Here is a 19,126-nt window from a genome sequence, read left to right as displayed (position 1 = left end):
CATATTAATGTAGCCATTTAGGACATTCTTTCTTGGTCTTGTTCATCTCACTTTACATCTCTTCGTGTCTTTTCATGTTTTTGTGAACTCTTGCGATACATTGTTTCTTATGACACAATAATATTACATTATATTCTCATACCTTCATTTGTTTGCTGATTCCCCAATTTGTGTCCATCTGCTTTATTTTTTTTTTGTTATGAAAAACCACTTTTGGGATATGTTCCAAGCACTAGCATTTCTGGATCAAAGAGAGAAGGAAAAGTGAATGAGTATTTATTTAATACTTGCTAGGCTAAGCTTTTTTTTTTTTAAATAAATATTATTTCATTTGATATTCCCAAGAACCCTGAGTATTATTCTCCCATTTTTATAGTTAAAGAAATTGAGACAAGGAGCTATTAAGTGACTTACCAAGATCCATTAGGATGGATTTGAGGCTGGATTTGATCTCCTTTCTACCTGATTCCAGATCTAATGCTCTCTCCACTCTGATACCAATTAGATCATTCTTTTAAAAATGATTACTAATTACTTTCCAGAATAGTTAGACTAATTCATAACTCTACCAATAATGTATTTGTTCTGCCACACAGCCTCTCTATCTTTTATTATCTTTGCCAATTTGCTGAGCACAAACTACAATCTCATAATGTTTTGGTCTACATTTCTCTTATTATTACTTATTTATAGTAATCTTTTTATGGTTGTTGATATTTTGTGATTCCTTTATAAACTATTTCTTCAACAACTCTCATCCAATGGAGAGTACCTCTTGGTCTCATATACTTATGTTAATTCCCAACATATTTTGTATATAAAAACCTTATAAAGACAAATCAAGAAGTACATATCAAGTATGTGCTAGGTACTCTGCTAAGCACTTGGGACACAAAGAAAGGCAAAAATAATCTCTGTCTTCAAGGAACTCACAAACAAGTATGCCCATGTTGTTTGATCATTCAGTTGTATCTGACTCTTTATGACCCCATAGACCACAGCACACCAGGCCCTTCTCTCAAAGTCTATCCAAGTTCATGTTTGTGGTTTCCATGACACAAACTATAAAGAGAACAAATTGAAGACTATTACAAAAGGAAGGGGCTAGCATTAAGGGGACTGGAAAAGGCTTCTAGATTAGCTGACTTTTGAAAAAAGCTAGAGAAATCAAGATGTAGAAATTATATTTAATCAAATTTTGTTTTTCATATTTGGCAGCTTGCCTTCTTAATCTAGCTGCACTGATTTTTCCTCTGAATTTTTTTAAGTTCCTCACTGAAATTATAGATTTTCATTTTTGTATGGCCTCTTGTTTGTTAAGCAACTCCATCCCAAATTACAACTGTGAAAGATTCTCGACCTTATTTTCTTCTAATTTTCTTTTACCAGTAATATGACCCTTAATATTTACATTGAATATCCATTTTGAACATATGTGGTATAAGATATTTGTCAATAACTAATTTTTTTGTCAAATGATTTCCAATATTTTCAGCAGATCTTGTTAAATAAGGAATTTTTCACCTAGGTAATTTATAGTTTTGAGTTTAACTAACAATGCTTCATTAAATTCAATGATTTTAAATTTAATGATTCTTTCTTATATAGTTCATTCCAGTGACTTGTTATCTATTTCTAAAATCAATAACAAAAAGCTTTGGTGATTACTGCTTTATTATATTATCTAAGAAATGAAAATGTTTTCTTCCTTTGTTCCTATGTTTTTTTTATAATTTCTCATGAGATTCTAAATTTTTCCCTGTAGATAAATTTTGTTAATTACTTTTAGCCTGTGAAGTATCATGAAATCAGTAAATTAATTTGCACAGTATAATATTTATTATATTGTATATTCCAGTCATTGGCAACTTGATCATATTAATTAAATTAAGAATGATTCATAACTATATAGTTTGAGCATGCCTTAGTAAATTGATTTGCATATATATTCATATATATGTATGCATTTATATTTATTTCAAGTAGGATTTCTCTTCCAGTTATTTAAATTGAATTTTGTTATTTCTGTATAGAAATGGATTGGATGCATTTTGCCCAGATTTTAATATGTACTTAGAAAGAATCCCTGTAGAACTTGGTGATCCATCTGTCTATCTTGGGCAGGTTGTGCAGACAGATAAGTGGTAGAACCTGGAGTTGACCAAGAGGGGAGTGGCCTTTGGAAATTACTCCAGTTAACCTCAGCTTTTTGTGAAAAGAAGCATTCTTTTGTTTCACAGGAACATCCTAGCAATTTTTCTATTTGGTGGTGGGACATGGAATACAACTATGTCCAAATAATCACAAAAGGTAATGGAAGGGCAAGTGATGGGTATGAGCAGACTCTGTTGTATAACTGTTAAGAACACTAAAGACTAGGAGCCTGAAATGGGTTGCTTATGTGGCAAAAAATTAGGACAGATGGACAACCAGAGTGCATGAATGGTACCTACTTAGCATTAGGAGAAAGGGAGAAAGACCTTTAGTTCTTTGGGTGAACTCCCAGTGGTAAATGTAGGGACAAGGGGAGACATGGGGAAGAGTTACACAGGATGGACAGTTTGGGCTAGATTTCACTGGATATCACCAAAAGAAACCTCTGTCACAATGAGATTGTAAATCCATTGGAATATTTGGATATATTCTAGAAAATCTAACAATTCTGTGGATTTATATTATATACTGATAATCTCACTTAGTTTCTTTACTTATTCTCTGCATTTTCCTCAATAAATCTTCGTGTCATCAATAAATAGGGGTAATTGTTTCTCCTTTCTGACAATGCTTATGTCTGTGATTTTTTTTTCTTCTCTTGTTGCTACCACACACATTTCTAAAATTAGGTTAAAAAACCGGTGACATCATCTTTACTTTGCTCTTAGATTACTTGGGAAAAGCTTTTAGCACTTTCCCCTTTATCTTTTTGGGTTTAAGTATTTTAAAGAATCATACTAATATAATAACCCCTGCAGGGGCTTATTGGTCCAACTTGCTGCCACTGGCTGGTTATATCACCCAAAGGAGAGGGGTTATTGCTAAAACGTTCAGGGTTCTGGGGGGTAATATTGTGGGCTACTATTCTTCTCAGCCATAGCTCACAAATCCCAAACAACTCCCAGTGTGCTTCCTCATAATAACTTAAAAATTTTTCTAATAAAGACATTCATCTCAGACATAGTGATTACACAGAATTTCCTCTAAAAATGACACATGCTTGCTGCTATTGGGTTGATATCCCAAAGAAATACTGAGAAGGGGAAAGGGACCTGTATGTGCCAAAATGTTTGTGGCAGCTCTTTTTGTAGTAGCTAGAAACTGGAAGATGAATGGATGTCCATCAATTGGAGAATGGTTGGGTAAATTATGGTATATGAATGTTATGAAATATTATTGCTCTGTAAGAAATGACCAGCAGGAGGAATACAGAGAGGCTTGGAGAGACTTACATCAACTGATGCTGAGTGAAATGAGCAGAACCAGAAGATCACTATACACTTCAACAACAATACTGTATGAAGATATATTCTGATGGAAGTGGATATCTTCAACATAAAGAAGATCCAACTCACTTCCAGTTGATCAATGATGGATAGAGACAACTACACCCAGAGAGGGAACACTGGGAAGTGAATGTAAATTGTTAGCACTACTGTCTATCTACCCAGGTTACTTATACCTTCGGAATCTAATACTTAATGTGCAACAAGAAAATTGGATTTACACACATATATTGTATCTAGGTTATACTGTAATACATGTAAAATGTATGGGATTGCCTGTCATCAAGGGGAGGGAGTAGAGGGAGGGAGGGGATAATTTGGAAAAATGAATACAAGGGATAATGTTATAAAAAAAATTACTCATGCATATATACTGTCAAAATAAAAAATAATTTAAAAAAAGAAATTGAAGGAATAGGAGGATTGAATGCCAAAATTGCATATCAGAAAGCCAGTAAGATGAATGGACTCTTGGACAGCCTGTCTGCTGAGCTGAGTTGTCTCCTAATAGGAGTGTAATGCTAGATTGGGCCAGCCAGTTGTTGGGCACTATGTGCCGGACAGAATCAGGCAACCTGCTCTACTTCTAGGCAACAATTGCCAGACAATCTTTGGCAGCTCAGTATCACTGCTACTATAGCAGGGCTACTGGATGGTGCTGGGGCCATTCCTTCTGTGGGAAGCTGCTGCCACTCAGCACAAGGATGTAGCTCAGTGACTGTGCTCTTCTCAGTATACTCTGAACAATGTATTAGTCTTACTATCCTATATAGAGTTGCAGCCTTTGTCCACCTTAAGTCATTGGTTTGGCTGGGTGGTACAGTGCTTTCTTCAGCTTGAATGTTACTGTGCCCATTTACATTGTAATGCTATAGAACTCTTTAAATTTGATTCTAACCCTTATCTTAGGATTAACAGAAGCCTCAGATCTTGGGTTGTTTGTCTCCTCTGGGAAGGAGTTGGAATAGGGATTAATTTTCAATTTTATAAATCAATTCTGATCCCAAACCCTCTTTTTTCATTTACCCTTCCTTGAATTGGAATAGAGACATCTAGCTGGTGACTAGGTGTAGGTGCCTAGGTGGAGGTGATACACAGAACACTGGACTTGGAGTTCAAATCCAGCCTTACTAGTTGAGAAACTCTAGGCAACTCACTTAATACCCATTTGTCTCAGTTTCTTCATCTGGGAACTGGGGAAAATAATAGCTCCCTGCCATATACTGAGTGCTATATGAATGCTAGTGATTGTTGTTGTTGTTACTATGATGCTGCTGCCATTAGTAATAATGACGATGATGATGGTGGTAGTGGTGATAATGAAGATGATTCTGATGCTGATGGTTATGATAATGATGATGGTGTTGATGGTAGTGGTGGAGGTGGTGATGGTGATGGTGATAGTGATGGTGGTATTGATGATGATGGTGGTGGTGATGGGGGATGGTGTTGGTGATGGTAGTGGTGATGATGGTGATGTGGTGATAATGGTGATGTGTTATGGTGATGATGATGATGTGGTTATGGTGATGATGGTGAAGGGTAGTGATGGTGATGATGGTGATTGTGGGGGGTGGTGATGGAGGTGATGGTGATTGAGGGGGGGTGATGGAGGTGATGGTGATGGTGTGGGTGGTGATGGTGATGGTGATGGGTGGTGGTGGTGATGATGATGATGGTGATGGTGATGGAAATCCTATAGAGGTGAGTGACTAAAGACAAGTTCAACTGTCTTACTGGCTTTCTTGTATGCAATTGAGTAATTCAAGCCTCCTACCCCTTCAAGTTTTACATCTGTTTCACATTTTAGCTTTGGCTGAAATCCAACTGGGTGGCCCTCCCCCATCCATTACCAAATTGTACTCTGATTGCACTTCATGGTTTTGTTTTGGGGTGGTTTTCTTACATAACTAAGTGTTATACTTTTCCAAAAGCTTTTCTGCTTCTATTGATATAATCACATAGATTTTTTTCCTTTAGTATTGAATGTGATTAATTTTGTTAATTGTTTTCCTAGTGCTGCTATTTTTTGTTTTGAATGTAATTGATTACATTAATTGCTTTCCCAGTGTTGAATTATTCTCTGATCCTTGGTTTAAATGCCATTTGATCATGGTGAATAATGTTTGGGCTATATTGTTTCTGCCTTTTGAACAGAGTTTTATTTAAAATGTTTGGATTAATGTCCATTAGTGAGATTGTTCCTTTTTTTTTTTTTTTTTTGCTTTAGCCTTCACTGAGTTAGGTATATTTGTCTCATAAGTGGAGTCAGGGAGTGCATTTTCATTTTCTTTTCTTTTTTTTTTTTTTCTAGGAAATTATCCATTCATGATAACAATCTTGATACAGTTCACTTGTAAGTGCATTTGGAACCAACGTTGCTTGTCTCTGTTCCTCCTGGCTATTTCCTTTATATCTAGTGCAATTTCATTTTTTGATACTGGGTTATTTAAGATCTCTCTTTCATGTTCTAGGAAGTTGGGCATTTTACCTTAACTCTTAATTGCCAAGGATATGACTTATTATCCATCCTCATCCTTCTATAATATCTGAAATTAAAGCCCAATCTGTCCTGATCATTTTCCCTTCTTTAAGTCTTCAAGGCAATGACCTATCTCATTCTTTTCTTACCTGCATGGTGACTACTTTTCTCAGTCTCCTTTTCTTTCCTATCACCCATGCCACAACCACGGATTATAGTTTATACCAAGGATCTGTCCTAGGCCCTCTTCTGAGGCTTCCTATCTCAACTTTTTGTTTGAATAACCCTATCCTTATCTTTGATTTCTTGGAGTCCCACCCAACCCATTTAGTTGTCAATCCTTGTCATTTTCCCTCCACTTTTCTTGGCATCTCCCTAGTTCTGGCCCTTATCACCTTTTATTTAATCTCTTGCAATGTCTTCCTACTTTTCTGCCCCAACTCAAACATCTTCCCATAGCTAAAAGAATATTCCTTAAGTACTGATCTAAGCCATTTAACTCTCCTACTCAGTATATTTCAATGGTTCCCTATTTTCTCACATAAACTATAAATTTCTTGGTTTGATTTTAAGGGCCTTCACAATCTGGTCATATCCCACCTATTTGTTCTTACTATGCTTCATTCCTCCTTTTAGATGCTATGATCTTACTTACTTAATGATCTCCATCTATGATATTCAATATCCATTTTCTATACTTTGGCTATACCCTAGACCTAGAATGCATTCTTCCTTTCACGCCATCCCTTAGAATGTTCATTGTTCTTCAAGGCTCATTTTCTATATGAAGTCATTTCTGGTTTCTCCTCCAGTTGCTAGTTTCTTTTCTCCCCAAAAATTATTTCCTGTGAATTTTGTATACAACACGTACGTAACTATATATATACTATATATATATATATACTCATTATATCCTGACTAGAATATAAACGGCTTATGAGCAGGGACCATGTCATTTTTCATTTTGTGTCCAAGGATTTTTCATAGTTCCCAACAAAATTTTGCCTTTCAATGAATGCTGGTTGTCTGATGCATTGATTGGGTTTAAAATTATTATCCATTTTTTATATTTAAGGAATTTTCTAGAACAAAATGTCAAGAATATCAAGGGCAACAATGAAAAAATTATGAATCTAGCAATACCAGATCTCAAACTATACTACAAAGCAGGAATCATGCAAACAATTTTGGTACTGGTTAAAAAAAATAGAGTGCTTGATTAATGGAATAGATTAAGTACACAAAATACAGAAGCAGGTGAGCACAGCAATATTATGTTTGATAAATACAAAGATCCAGTTACTGAGATAAGAACTAACTATCTGACAAAAACTGTTGAGAAAATAAGAAAGTATTCTGGCAGAAACTCAGCTTGAACCATCATCTCTTTTTATTATTATGAATATGACAATATCAGCAAACATGACCATTTCCCTATCTAAAGAAAATGAATAAGACTCTGTGAACTTTCAATAAATACCACTCTCTTTTAATTTCAAGTTGAATGTATCACTACCAATACTTCCCCTTTGGAAACTCCTGTTCTCTCTTGGCTTTTGCTGTTGTTGTTGTTGTTGTTGTTGTTTTAATGCATCTCTGCCAAACTTTTTGTTTCTTCTTCCTTTTTTTTTGGTATTATTGTCACTTCCTTCAATACGTTTCTAAACTACCAAGCCTTCACACTTGAAAAAAATCCCTTCCTTATACCAAATAAAAGTAGTCACACAAAACAAATTCACATATTGATCCCATTTGAAAATGCATCTCTTCTAGTGCACCATCTCTTTGTGAAGAGGTTAATAATGTTTTGTATCAATCTTTTTAAATCATAATGTGTGATTGTTGATCACCTTTCTTAAGTCTTTCACAATATTTTAGCACACCATGTTGTAATCATCATATAAATTCTTTTCAACTTTCTTTTCACTTCATTCTACATAATTTTGAACAAATCCTTCTAGATTTCTCTGAATTTTTTTTTTTTTTGGTAATTTTTATGCCACTAAAATATTACATTATAATGAAACATTTTTATTCAACCATTTTCCAACTGACATTAATTTTCTTACCAGATGTTTGCTTCAATATAAAGTATTAGTATGAATATTTTCTTGGGTATTATGATTCTTTTGCATTTTAGATGCATATCCAATCCATCAATCTATTCTTTCTTTTATTGATTAAAAAGTATTTAAATGTATAATTATTCCCTAAAGAATGAGCTCCCTTATCTGTCCCCCAAAAGCTTTGTTATATTGCTGTATTTTTGTTATTTTCTTAGTTGAGTTATTGTAGCTTTAGGGATTAGTTCTTTGACTCACAGATGCTTTAGCGTTAAAGCAACTTATCTTGCTTTTTTTTTTTTTTTTTAACAGCATATACACTTGGGATTCGGCTGCTATTTATCCTCAACTTCTTCCATTACAGATATATGGTCTGCTTGACCCTGTGTTTCTATCCAGAGAGAACCCTTGGGCAGAAAGTTGGCCCCAATAGGATTTCCAGTCTCCCTTCCATCAATCATAGATATTCTTTCCCCTCTAGTCTGTGGCTCTCATCATCTCCCCTCTCTCAAATTCTACTTATATTTTCACTGACCTAGATTGAATCTTTGGTAGGATTACAGGGAGGGTCCCTGCAATGAGAGTCTGAGTCACAATCTCACATGGCTACTTGAACTCATTATACTGAGTTTATAGTAGACTGCAAGGTTGGCTTACTGAGAGGGAATTTTGAGTAGTCAATTCCTCTGCTATTATTTAAGGTACCTTTATCTTGTGGTGTCTGTTTTGTGCATTAAGCTTTTATTCATTATGTTTTCTGAAGTTTTGAAGTATTTCCCTAATTATTGGCAGGCTGTCTCCTCCAATAGAATATAAGTTCTGCCCTTCTTCGATTCCTCAGTTCTTAGAATATAATCATCTGAAGCATTTCCAGGTAGTAGTGCCTGGAACATAGCAACTATTGTAATATAGTCATATTACATTACATTACATTACATCCCCATTTTCCATTTCTTGATCTCTGCACTGGCCTTCCCTTGTATTTGGAATACACTGTTTCCTCACCTCGATATAATAGAATGCCTCATTTCTTTCAAGCCTCCCTTCAAACACTTTCTTCAAGCTGTTTAAGTATCACTTTTGACACCAAGGATTCAATCTGAGTGAGATCCAGGGACCAAAGAATTAATGAGTAAACTTCAAGGAGCTCATGAAATCAAATAGGGAAAATGTACTTTCATTTTCACTAATCTCATACTAAACTTTAATATTTTCTTTAATTACTTAAAAAAACATTCTAAGAAGGAGCCATAGGCTTAATTTGACTACCACAGTATTCCAAGATGTAATAAACATTAAGAACTTTTGCTCTATATGAAGCTTTCCTAATCCCTCCAAGTGCTAGGGGCCTCCCTTCTTAATGACCTTGTATTTTTACCATATATTTTTCATTTATATACATTTGTTTTGTCCCTTCTTATGCCCCCACATTCAAGGTTCTTCAGAGTAGAGGTTTTTCATTTTGATCTTTGATGTTTCAGCACCTAGCACAGTCACTAAAATAGTAAGTACTGTTAATTGATGTTTGATTGATGATTAGGTGATGAAGGTTTCATCCAAGTTCAGTTCTGAAGGAAGGTGATCGCAGTGTGGGAATGTAGACTATTTCAATGTGGCTGAATCAGAGTATATGAAGTGTGATATTAGCCCAACAAGAAGGCTGGAAACTAACTGTGGAGGGTCTTAAATCCACTAATCAATCACTAAGTCTTTATTAAATGCCTATTCTATGGCAATCACTGAGCTAGATGTTGACAATACAAAAACAAAAGAATGGAAAAAATTCCTTCCTTTAATGACTTTATACTTTATTGGGGCAGCAACATACACACACACATACACACACACTTGCATGTATGTGCACACACATATGTACAGTCTATGCAGAATAAATACAAGGACCTTTTCTGGAATAGGCAAAGCTGGATTTGATCAGGAAAGGCCTTCTGTAAAAGAATTCAGTGAGTTGAATTGAGTTTGAAAGGAAACTAGGAATTCCAAGAACTTTTCATGGTCAGGGACTGTTTTGCTTGTTTGTATTTGTAAGCTGCTTTAACCAACAAGTTTCTAGGAAACTTCTCAACCATATAGAAATGTATTTGGCATGTGACATCTAGAGAGCTTCCTTGACATAGAGTGCTATTTTTAAATAACATGAAAGGGAATAGTCAGCCCAGCTCATAGCTTCATAAACTTTAAGTTCGAAGGATCCTCAGGGGCTATGTAGTCAAACAGTAAATATTTACCAAGCACATCCCTAGGTATAATGAGTGTGTAATAAGAAATGTTTTTTTTTTCATTCATTCATTCATATGTGATTTACCATCTCCTCTGATTATATAGTTCTCAGATGTCATTCTGTGTCTCACTTCTTCTGTAGAGGGATTGGGATTGGCCAATCAAAAGTGATGGAATATCCCATTGAGAACTCCTAGAGGATGGGGATTATTTTTGCTCTTTTTTTATTCTTAGTACTTAGGATGATGCTTGGCACATAGTAGGTACTTAATAAATCCTTGTTGATTTTCTAACATGGGGGTATAAAGATTGCAGAAAGGCAAAAAATGAAATCCTAAAAATTAAATTCTTAGTTATAGAAACACATGAAAGCAAAGTGGAAGAGATGAACTGGAAAATATGGATTCGTTAAGAGATTAGTAATCAACATAAACATCAATACATAGTATTCCAAAAGTTTTAGAGCAGATTTAAGTTTTGAAATCTTGGGACAGTTTGTGGTAGGTTTAGTAGGAATAGGACAGAGAGAGAGATGAAAGGACAAAAAGTTATGGTTTAGAGAAAGGAACTAAAGGAGACAGTATGTACAATAGGTAGTGTCGAATTAGGAATCAGATAGAGCTGAATTCAAATGCTGCTTCAGATACTTACTGTGGGTCTCTACCTTTCTGTGTAATTCCACAAAATGAACATACCTAGACCTGATATTTTCCAAGATCCCTTCTAGCCCTACATCTATGAGTTTAGATATTAACTGTTGGACTATTTGGAGATTTGACCATTGCAAAAGCAAGTGATCCCTTAGGAAACCATTTGGGCAGGTAGTCTAAGTGAGATGAATAGTGGGATTATTGGCTTTTAGAACTTTTATACTTCTGGTGTAGATCAACCAATAACATTGAGAGTGAAGTCCCCAGGAGTTATGAAAAGAATGGATTGGCTTGGAAACAATGAGCCACATGTGGATCTTTTGAAGGCATAAATTTGCTCTGGATCCTTCTCTCTCCTAGTTTCAGCCTTGCTTTAAAAATATCTGATATTTAAACATTAAGCCACATTAACCAAGGGTAAGTTCAGTGTGAATATATGCATGACAAAAGGTTACTCTCTTTAGAATATCACTGTTCATTCCAATCTCCATGTTGGCAAAGGAAAATATCTACTCCACAAGAAGCAGTTACTTTTTTCCCTCTTAAATGGTACCCAAATCACCTTTCTTCTTTATTAAGTCTAGGAGATTAAGACTGGAAACAGTGATGAAACCATCTGTTCTCCTACATATAAAAACCAGCCCACACAAAGGAGTCTTTAGTTCCTTAGGCTTGACACCTGCAAGTGACCAGTATGCTATCATGGCAAAGAAACCCTGAACCAGTGCTATATCCTTGCTTATTATCATTTCCACACTAAAGTTAAATTTACTATTAAAACAAAAGTAAAAAAAGATTATGACATGAATGCATATGTATAACCTATATCTTATTGTTTGTTCTCTCAGGAAAGGGGAAGAGGAGGGAAGGATAGAATTTGAAATTCAAAACTTTAAAAATAATGAATGTTGGGGCAGCTAGGTGGCGCAGTGGATAGAGCACCAGCCTTGAATTCAGGAGGACCCCAGTTCAAATCTGTTCTCAGACACTTCCTAGCTGTGTGACCCTGGCAAGTCACTTAACCCCAGCCTCGGGGGGGGGGGGGGGGAATAATAATGAAATTTTGAAATTTGGTTTTACTTGTAATTGGGCAAAAAATAAAATATCACTAAAATAAAGTTAAGAAAATCTTTTTTTTTTTTTTTTTAAATCAACTCTGAATGGTCTAAGAGCATCTTACTTCCTTTCAGTCCTAAATCTCAATGACCAGATTGGTCTGAGTCAGGCCTGGCCTCAAATGCATATATACAGGTCAGGAAAGCCTTGACAGAAAAAAAGGAAACAAGGAAAGCTTGGATGTCAGCATGTGGTATGGTGGGGAGGAAGGGCTTGATGTTTCATCATAAAGGAGAAGAAGAGTGAATCCCATAAGAAGGAGGGTTCCATTTCAGAGGCTTTAGCTGGGAGCAGGGCAAATTCTCCAGATTTGAAGCTTTGAAAACAAGGGCTTGGGTCTCCACTTTGCCTCTGACAACTTGTATGGTGTTATACACCTCTCCTAAAGATAGAATTTTGTTTTCTATGCTTTCATAATGAAAATCTTGGAGTTATCCTTTCAGGTTCTCAGTCCTGTGATCCAGATCTGACATCTCTGAAAATAGTTATTTGTTAAGGGGCAGGTCAATTCTCCAAGAGCCTCCACTGCTGTAGATCACAGCATCTGAAGGAGTTGCCGGGCAACCTTTGCTGACACAGGTATTGTGGACTGGGAATGAGATACATTGGAGGCAGAGGGAAGAGGAGGGAGGTTAGACAATGCAATGGCCTCCCAATGAGGGAAGTCAGGGAACAGCAACTGCCTCTCACTCTCCTTGTATCATCCTCTCACAGGAGGAGATCCATTATGCAGGTCTGGGTTGGATCTCCAGCAGCCAATGTCATGTGGCTTCCATGTATTTCAACAGTTATTAGGATTACTTCCCTGTTTAAATAAAACTTTTCTTTGTTTAAAAACTTGTGAATGAGGGATGGTTTAGGAAGTGGAAGGATTGGGCTATATGATTTATATTGGCTATTTCTGTCCCTCAATTTCACCATATCTGCTGAAGTCCATTTCCTTTTTGCTAGAAATGGGATCTGAAAGCAATGTTTCTATGAGAAATAATAAGGCTTCTTTTGAATTCATCAACAAATGATTAAAGGAAGTGAAAATAATTCATTTAAATTGAACAAGTGGGAACTTCATGACCACTTATGAAAATAAGGAACGGCAGGAAATTGGCCAGAGTCAAACTGACTGTTTTTCTGCCAAATCAAATTTAAAGAGGCTGGAGTATGGCAGATAAAAGACTGACATTTTGACTTGAGACCTGACTATAAATTTCAGTTCCCAAAGCTGACTATCCACACTGTCAAATTTTTCAAAATGCTCATTTTCTTATTTCAGTTAAAGGATATGAGAAATGGTCAGAAAATCCCAGGGTTACTTTAAATTTGGTCATTGAAGGTTTTAACCATTTCCCATGTGAAATGTGGTGCACTGGCAATTTCATTTGCCTTCGAATCAAAATATCTAGGCTGCAATTCTGCTTCTGTCTGTTTACAAGTTTTGTTGGTGAACCTCTAAGGATCTTAATTTTATTATTTGAAGAGAGACAGAGAGAGATAGAGACAGAGAGACACACAAGGAGAGACACAAAGAGACAGAAACAGACACAGAGACAGAGAGTGCCAGACATAATGATCTCCAAGATTTCTACCCAGTCCCAACATTTGAGGATTTGGAATAAAAAAGTTATTTAGTTACTTCAAGAGCAATGGAGAGACATGTGATGTGTTTAAAAAAGATTACAACATATTGCCCACAATAACTTGAGGCTAAGGACAATTATATATATCCAGCAGGGATAGCCGGAGGAGGTGGATAAGTGACAGTGAGTGCAGCCCTTAAATATATCCAACTTTTATAAAATGTAAAGAACACGTATATAGCTCAAATTATGAGAGAAACATTTCATTGTAGAAAAATAAACCCTTTGATTCGATTTGTTCTAATAAAGGTCTCATTTCTAAGATATATAAGGGACCAATTCAAGTAAATACAATGAAGAGCCATTCCCAAATTGATAAATGAGTCAAAGAATTTGAAAGGTTGGCTTTCAGAGAAATAAATGTTATTAATGGACATATAGAAAAATCCCTCAAATCACTGCTAACAAGAGAAATTCAAATTAAAATAATTATGAAGTTCTACATCACATCCATCAGATTGGCAAAGATGAAAAAAACAGAAAATGGCAAATACTGGAGGAGTGGGAGGGAATCGGACACATTGAAGTGTTCCCTGTTGTGGAGCTGGTAATAGATCTAGTCATTCTGGGAAGCAATGTGCAACTGTGTCCAAATGTTCCCAAAATGTTTGTGCTTTTGACTCTATAATGATACTACTAGGCTTAGATGTCTAGAGAATTTAAGGAAAAAGGAAAAGAATACATACAGTATTTATAACAGATTTTTGTTGTACTGGTTATCTTGGTACAAAGAACTAGAAACTAAGAAGAAGCCCATAAAAATATTTAATTGTGGTATATGGAAATAATGAATAGCCCTAAAAATAATAAAAGGGACAGTTTCTCTGAAACCTTGGAAACTTTTATGGATGGTTGCAGAATAAAATGAGCAGAACCAGGAGAACAAATTACAGAGCAACCATATTGTAAAGACAAACAACATTGAAAGACATATAGATTCTAGTTTATTGTTAGTATGAATTATTTATGGAGATTATTGTAACTTTAATTATTACCCTACTCTGCATCAAGAAATGAATTACTTTCTTTAAAGCCTTAGAGATTTTCTACTGCCTGTCCAAAAGAGTATATATATATATCCTTGATCCTAACATTCAGCACCCTCTGACATCTGGCACTAATATACTCATGCTTCTTTTGAATTCATAAAATCCCGCATTGGGTCATTCACAATCCAAGACCAAAGGACTACTCTCTATACAAGATGGGTAAAGCATGATCAGATAGCAATTGGTCTGAGAAAGATCTGTGGTTTTATTGGTTTGGGTTATCAAACAAAGCAGACCTTGAATTACAATCTTCTAGAGATTGGGAGGTGAGTGTCTGTATATTCCATTCTTATCATATATCATCTGGAGTACTGTGTTCAGGGCTGATTTCAGAGTTTAAGAAACTAGAGAGGAGGAAATCAGGTCTTTGAATCCATGCTGTAGGAGAATGAATTGAAGGAATTGGATATATTTCACCTGAACAAGAGAAATCAAGAGGGCATGAGATGGGGGATGATAACTGTTTTTAAGTAATCTCTTCAAGGGGATCATGTGGAGGAAGGATTTGAATTTTTTTCTGTTAGATCTAAGAGAACAAAACCAGGAGCAAGTATTTGAATCTGCAAAAAGGACAACAGTGTCTTAATTTTAGGGGAAAAAAAAACAAAAAACAAAACAAAACAAACAAAAAAAAAAAAAACCAGCAACTGAATTGCCACTAATTCAAGCTGTCACAAAGGGAATACATTGTCATGCACAGATTCCTCTTCATTGGCTATCTCCAAGCAGGTGCTGAATAACCCGTTATAGAGAACATTATAGTAGACATTCCTTTTGTATGTGTGTGCAACTCAATGGTCAATGAGTTGACTTCCAACTTTCAGATTCTGTGATTCTCCATTCTTATCCTTCCCTTTATCTTTACTGTGCTTTTGAGCTACTGTTCCTCCTACCTGACTGAGTAGTCCAATCTATTAGTAATTTTTGCCCTTGTCACTCTTTGCCAACCAATTGTAAATGTTACAAGAACATCAATTCCTTTCCCTTATTTTCTTGGAACCCAGCTTAGGCTTCCTATACATCAGGCGCTTAATGATGTTAAATGAATGAATAAATGCATGTATTCAGCTCTTAATCCAAAGGGTTATTTTCCATTCTGTTATTGGTTTAAATCTGTGATTTAAAACTCAAATAGAAACTGGGGCAACTAAGCCATGAATAAGGATTCCTACAGGCCACAGATTAACTGAGAAAGGCAGAAATTAATTTTATGTTTTATTTTAATTTTTTTGTTAAGTATTTCCCAATTACATTTTCATCTGGGTCAGACCATATTGGGCAATGCTGTTAACCATAAGGCATCTGGGATGCATATTTGACATATCTGATTTAAATGCTCTATCCTATTGCATTATATTTTGTTATTAATGTAAAAATTATCAAAAATTCCTTCTTTACAGAAAATAAATAGTTATACAATGAATGGAGGTTCCAAACATGTCTGGGTGTGCCTCCTATCTGCCTGGACCCCTAAAAATGACTGAATTTTCTGTTTTCTAACATGGGGAGGACAATTATATTTAAGACCATGAGTACATCTTTAATGTAAAAAATAAAACTGTCTTTTACTATAAATATAATCGTTGGCTAGGAGAATGAATATGCTTAATTCCAGCACATTAATTTTTAGATTTTACAACCCATTAAAACTGAATCATAATTATAAATCATAATTTAGCATTTTATGCCAAATAATTCCAAGGTGGCTTGCTCCATAAACATTTCACTTGTGTTGCATATGGAAATATGCTTTTCAACTTTTTTTTTTTTTTTGGCAGTAATGGAAAAGTGGGATAGACTTCCCAATAAGCAAGAGGAGAACTGTGCTTCAGATGGTTACTCTGATTCAGTAAGATTTGATGCCAAAACCATGACAACGAAGCTTCCAGAAAGTGAGTTACATTTAATGAAATGGAAACCTTGAGCATCTCCACTGTCTGTGATTTCAACAGCATGAGCCTCAACCTCATTGTTCCTGCAACTTATATAAGAAGCCCATAACCCCTGCTTTCTTTAAAAGACCATCATGGTTAGACTGCTGAAGCTTTTAGCTCTATCTTTCTTCCACCTGCTGACTTTCTTTGATTCTACAGTTGCCTTTTATTTAACGGATAAGTTTGGAGAAAATGATAACATGAAATTATTTTAAATATTTAATGTTCAGTAAGAATTAAGTCTAATCTTTCTGGGCCACATAACAAATTTTCTGTATTGTGAATCTTTTTAAATAGATATTCCCAGTGTCTTTGGTTTGCAAGAAAAGCTGAAGTCACAGAAAATTGCACTGCTTGGGCTTTATCTACTTATGTTTGGGGTTTTGATCCCAATCACTGGATTTGTTACAGGTAAAGTAGTCATGAGAACAATGATTCAGCAACACATACTCCAGGAAGCAAAGCCAAATTGGCTTCATAAGTTTTTCTGCCACTATATCTCTGTACTTAGGCAGTCCTCATTTGTTACCATGGGTGTCTTTCATATATATATATATATATATATATATATATATATATATATATATATATATATATATATACATACACATATATATATGTATATATATGTATATATATATGTATGTATGTATGTATTTGTGTGTGTGTGTTTATGTGAAGTCCTTAGTCCATGGGAATCGTGGTAGATATACCATGTTCAGTTGCATCTGACAAGGTTTCAGTGCCTTGTTGTGAGCAATCTGATCTTTCCTCTCTTTTAGAAAAATGAACAAGAAGGTCAGAGGAAGGAAGAGAGGAAGTATAAATAGCATCCCCTTATCCTAACATGGGACTTTTGCTTTGTTTATGGAGAAAATACATTCCACTGGTTTCTCCTTCTGTCTCTGTTTCTATTTGTTTCTCTTTCTCTATCTTTCTGTCTTTATCTCTGTCTCCCTATTTTTCAATCTGTCTTTTTTCTCTCTGTGTCTTAATCTATTTGTCTGACTGTGTCTCTCTTTCTGTCTCTCTGTGTCTGTTTTTATCTCTCTCTATTTTCTCCCTCCCTCTCTCTCTTTTCTTCTGTTCCTCTCTCCCTTTCTCCCTCCTATTTGTTCTCTCTCTCTCTCTCTCTCTCTCTCTCTCTCTCTCTCTCTCTCTCTCTCTCTCTCTCTCTCTTTCTCCCTTTCCATTTCCTCTCTCAGAATATCACTTTGTCATCTGAGTCTTACAGAACTATCTCTACCTGATAAGAATAAAAAATAAATAAATAAATAAACAGGCAAAAAATTTAAAACAAAACCAAACCCATCTAGTGTGTTGTTTATGGGAAATCAAATAAAAACTTTTGGTTTTTTTCAAGATCTTTCATTGTAGCTCAAATACACTTCTCTAAGCTTGTTGTTGGCCCTTATATTATTAAGGAGAGAAACTTGAGATTAAAAAAAAAAACTATTTAGGAAGCTATTGTAAGAAGTATCTTTGTGAGAGGTGAAGAGGATTAGAAATATGGTGATGGCTGCTAAAGTGGAGAGAAAAGGAAATATTGAAGAGATTTTATGGAGGTCCAACTGGCAAGATCTGTCAAGGATTAGATGTGGGATACAAAGAACAGTAAGGGAAAGTGAAGAGTCCAGAATTACCCCAAACTGGTAAACCTGAATAACTTTGAGAACCATGGAGCCCAAAGGCATCCATATACTAGACCATTGAGTGAGATTGAGTAAGGTGAATTTAGTCATGATGAATATAAAGACTAAATTTTAAGGTTTGTTTCTTTGTTTTTCTTAATCTCCCTTACAAATCCAGCATGGAAGAGGCATGATGATATAGTAATTTTAAAATGATTAGGAAAGGGTATTAATTATTATGCACTTATTTTATTTTCTTTTGTTTTTTATACTAGACCAATAATATTCCATTACATTCTTATACCATAGCTTCAGCCATTCCCCACTGAATTCACTCAGTTTCCACTTCTTTGTCACTACAAGAAGGGCTGCTATAAATATTTTTGCAGATGCAAAGGGTCCTTTTCCTTTTTTTGTGATCTCTTTGGAATATTAACCCAGTAGAAACACTGCTGGATCAAAGGGTATGCACAGTTTCATAGCCGGTGAGCATAGTTCCAAATTGTGCATTTATTTTATATGTATACTATCTTATATCTTATATTTATATATTTATATCTAGATACTTATATTTTCCCAGTGGTGATGGTAAGCAAATTGAATCTTCCTTCCATCCATCCATCTATCTATCCATCAACATTTTACAAGTGTTTATAATGATCCCGGTTTTATATGGATAAATTTTCACTGGTAACTCAGTCTCCTTCCCAGAAGTATGGCTTCTTTTTCAACTCTATTTGTTCCAAAATGAGTTTCCCTCAATGTTCTTACATATTTCATCAGATTTAAGATTTTGTTGCTGATATTATTTTGCTCTGGGTTTTTTTTT

General features: G+C 35.2%; 1 protein-coding gene across 1 annotated transcript in view; it reads left to right on the top strand.

The window, feature by feature from the left end:
* Window positions 1-19,126, top strand: part of MSR1 (macrophage scavenger receptor 1) — a 45,379-nt gene that overhangs the window by 8,080 nt on the left and 18,173 nt on the right. Inside the window, exons 2-4 of the mRNA XM_074304822.1 lie at window positions 12,493-12,628; window positions 16,511-16,624; window positions 16,964-17,077. Of these exons, the coding sequence (XP_074160923.1) occupies window positions 16,513-16,624; window positions 16,964-17,077 (226 nt within the window). The 5' untranslated portion in view covers window positions 12,493-12,628; window positions 16,511-16,512. The remainder of the gene's footprint in view (window positions 1-12,492; window positions 12,629-16,510; window positions 16,625-16,963; window positions 17,078-19,126) is intronic.

The sequence above is a fragment of the Sminthopsis crassicaudata genome, chromosome 3 (assembly GCF_048593235.1).
Source record: "Sminthopsis crassicaudata isolate SCR6 chromosome 3, ASM4859323v1, whole genome shotgun sequence".
Taxonomy (NCBI): Eukaryota; Metazoa; Chordata; class Mammalia; order Dasyuromorphia; family Dasyuridae; genus Sminthopsis; species Sminthopsis crassicaudata.
Note: the sequence above shows the minus strand (reverse complement) of the source record. Positions and strands in the feature narration are given on the sequence as shown.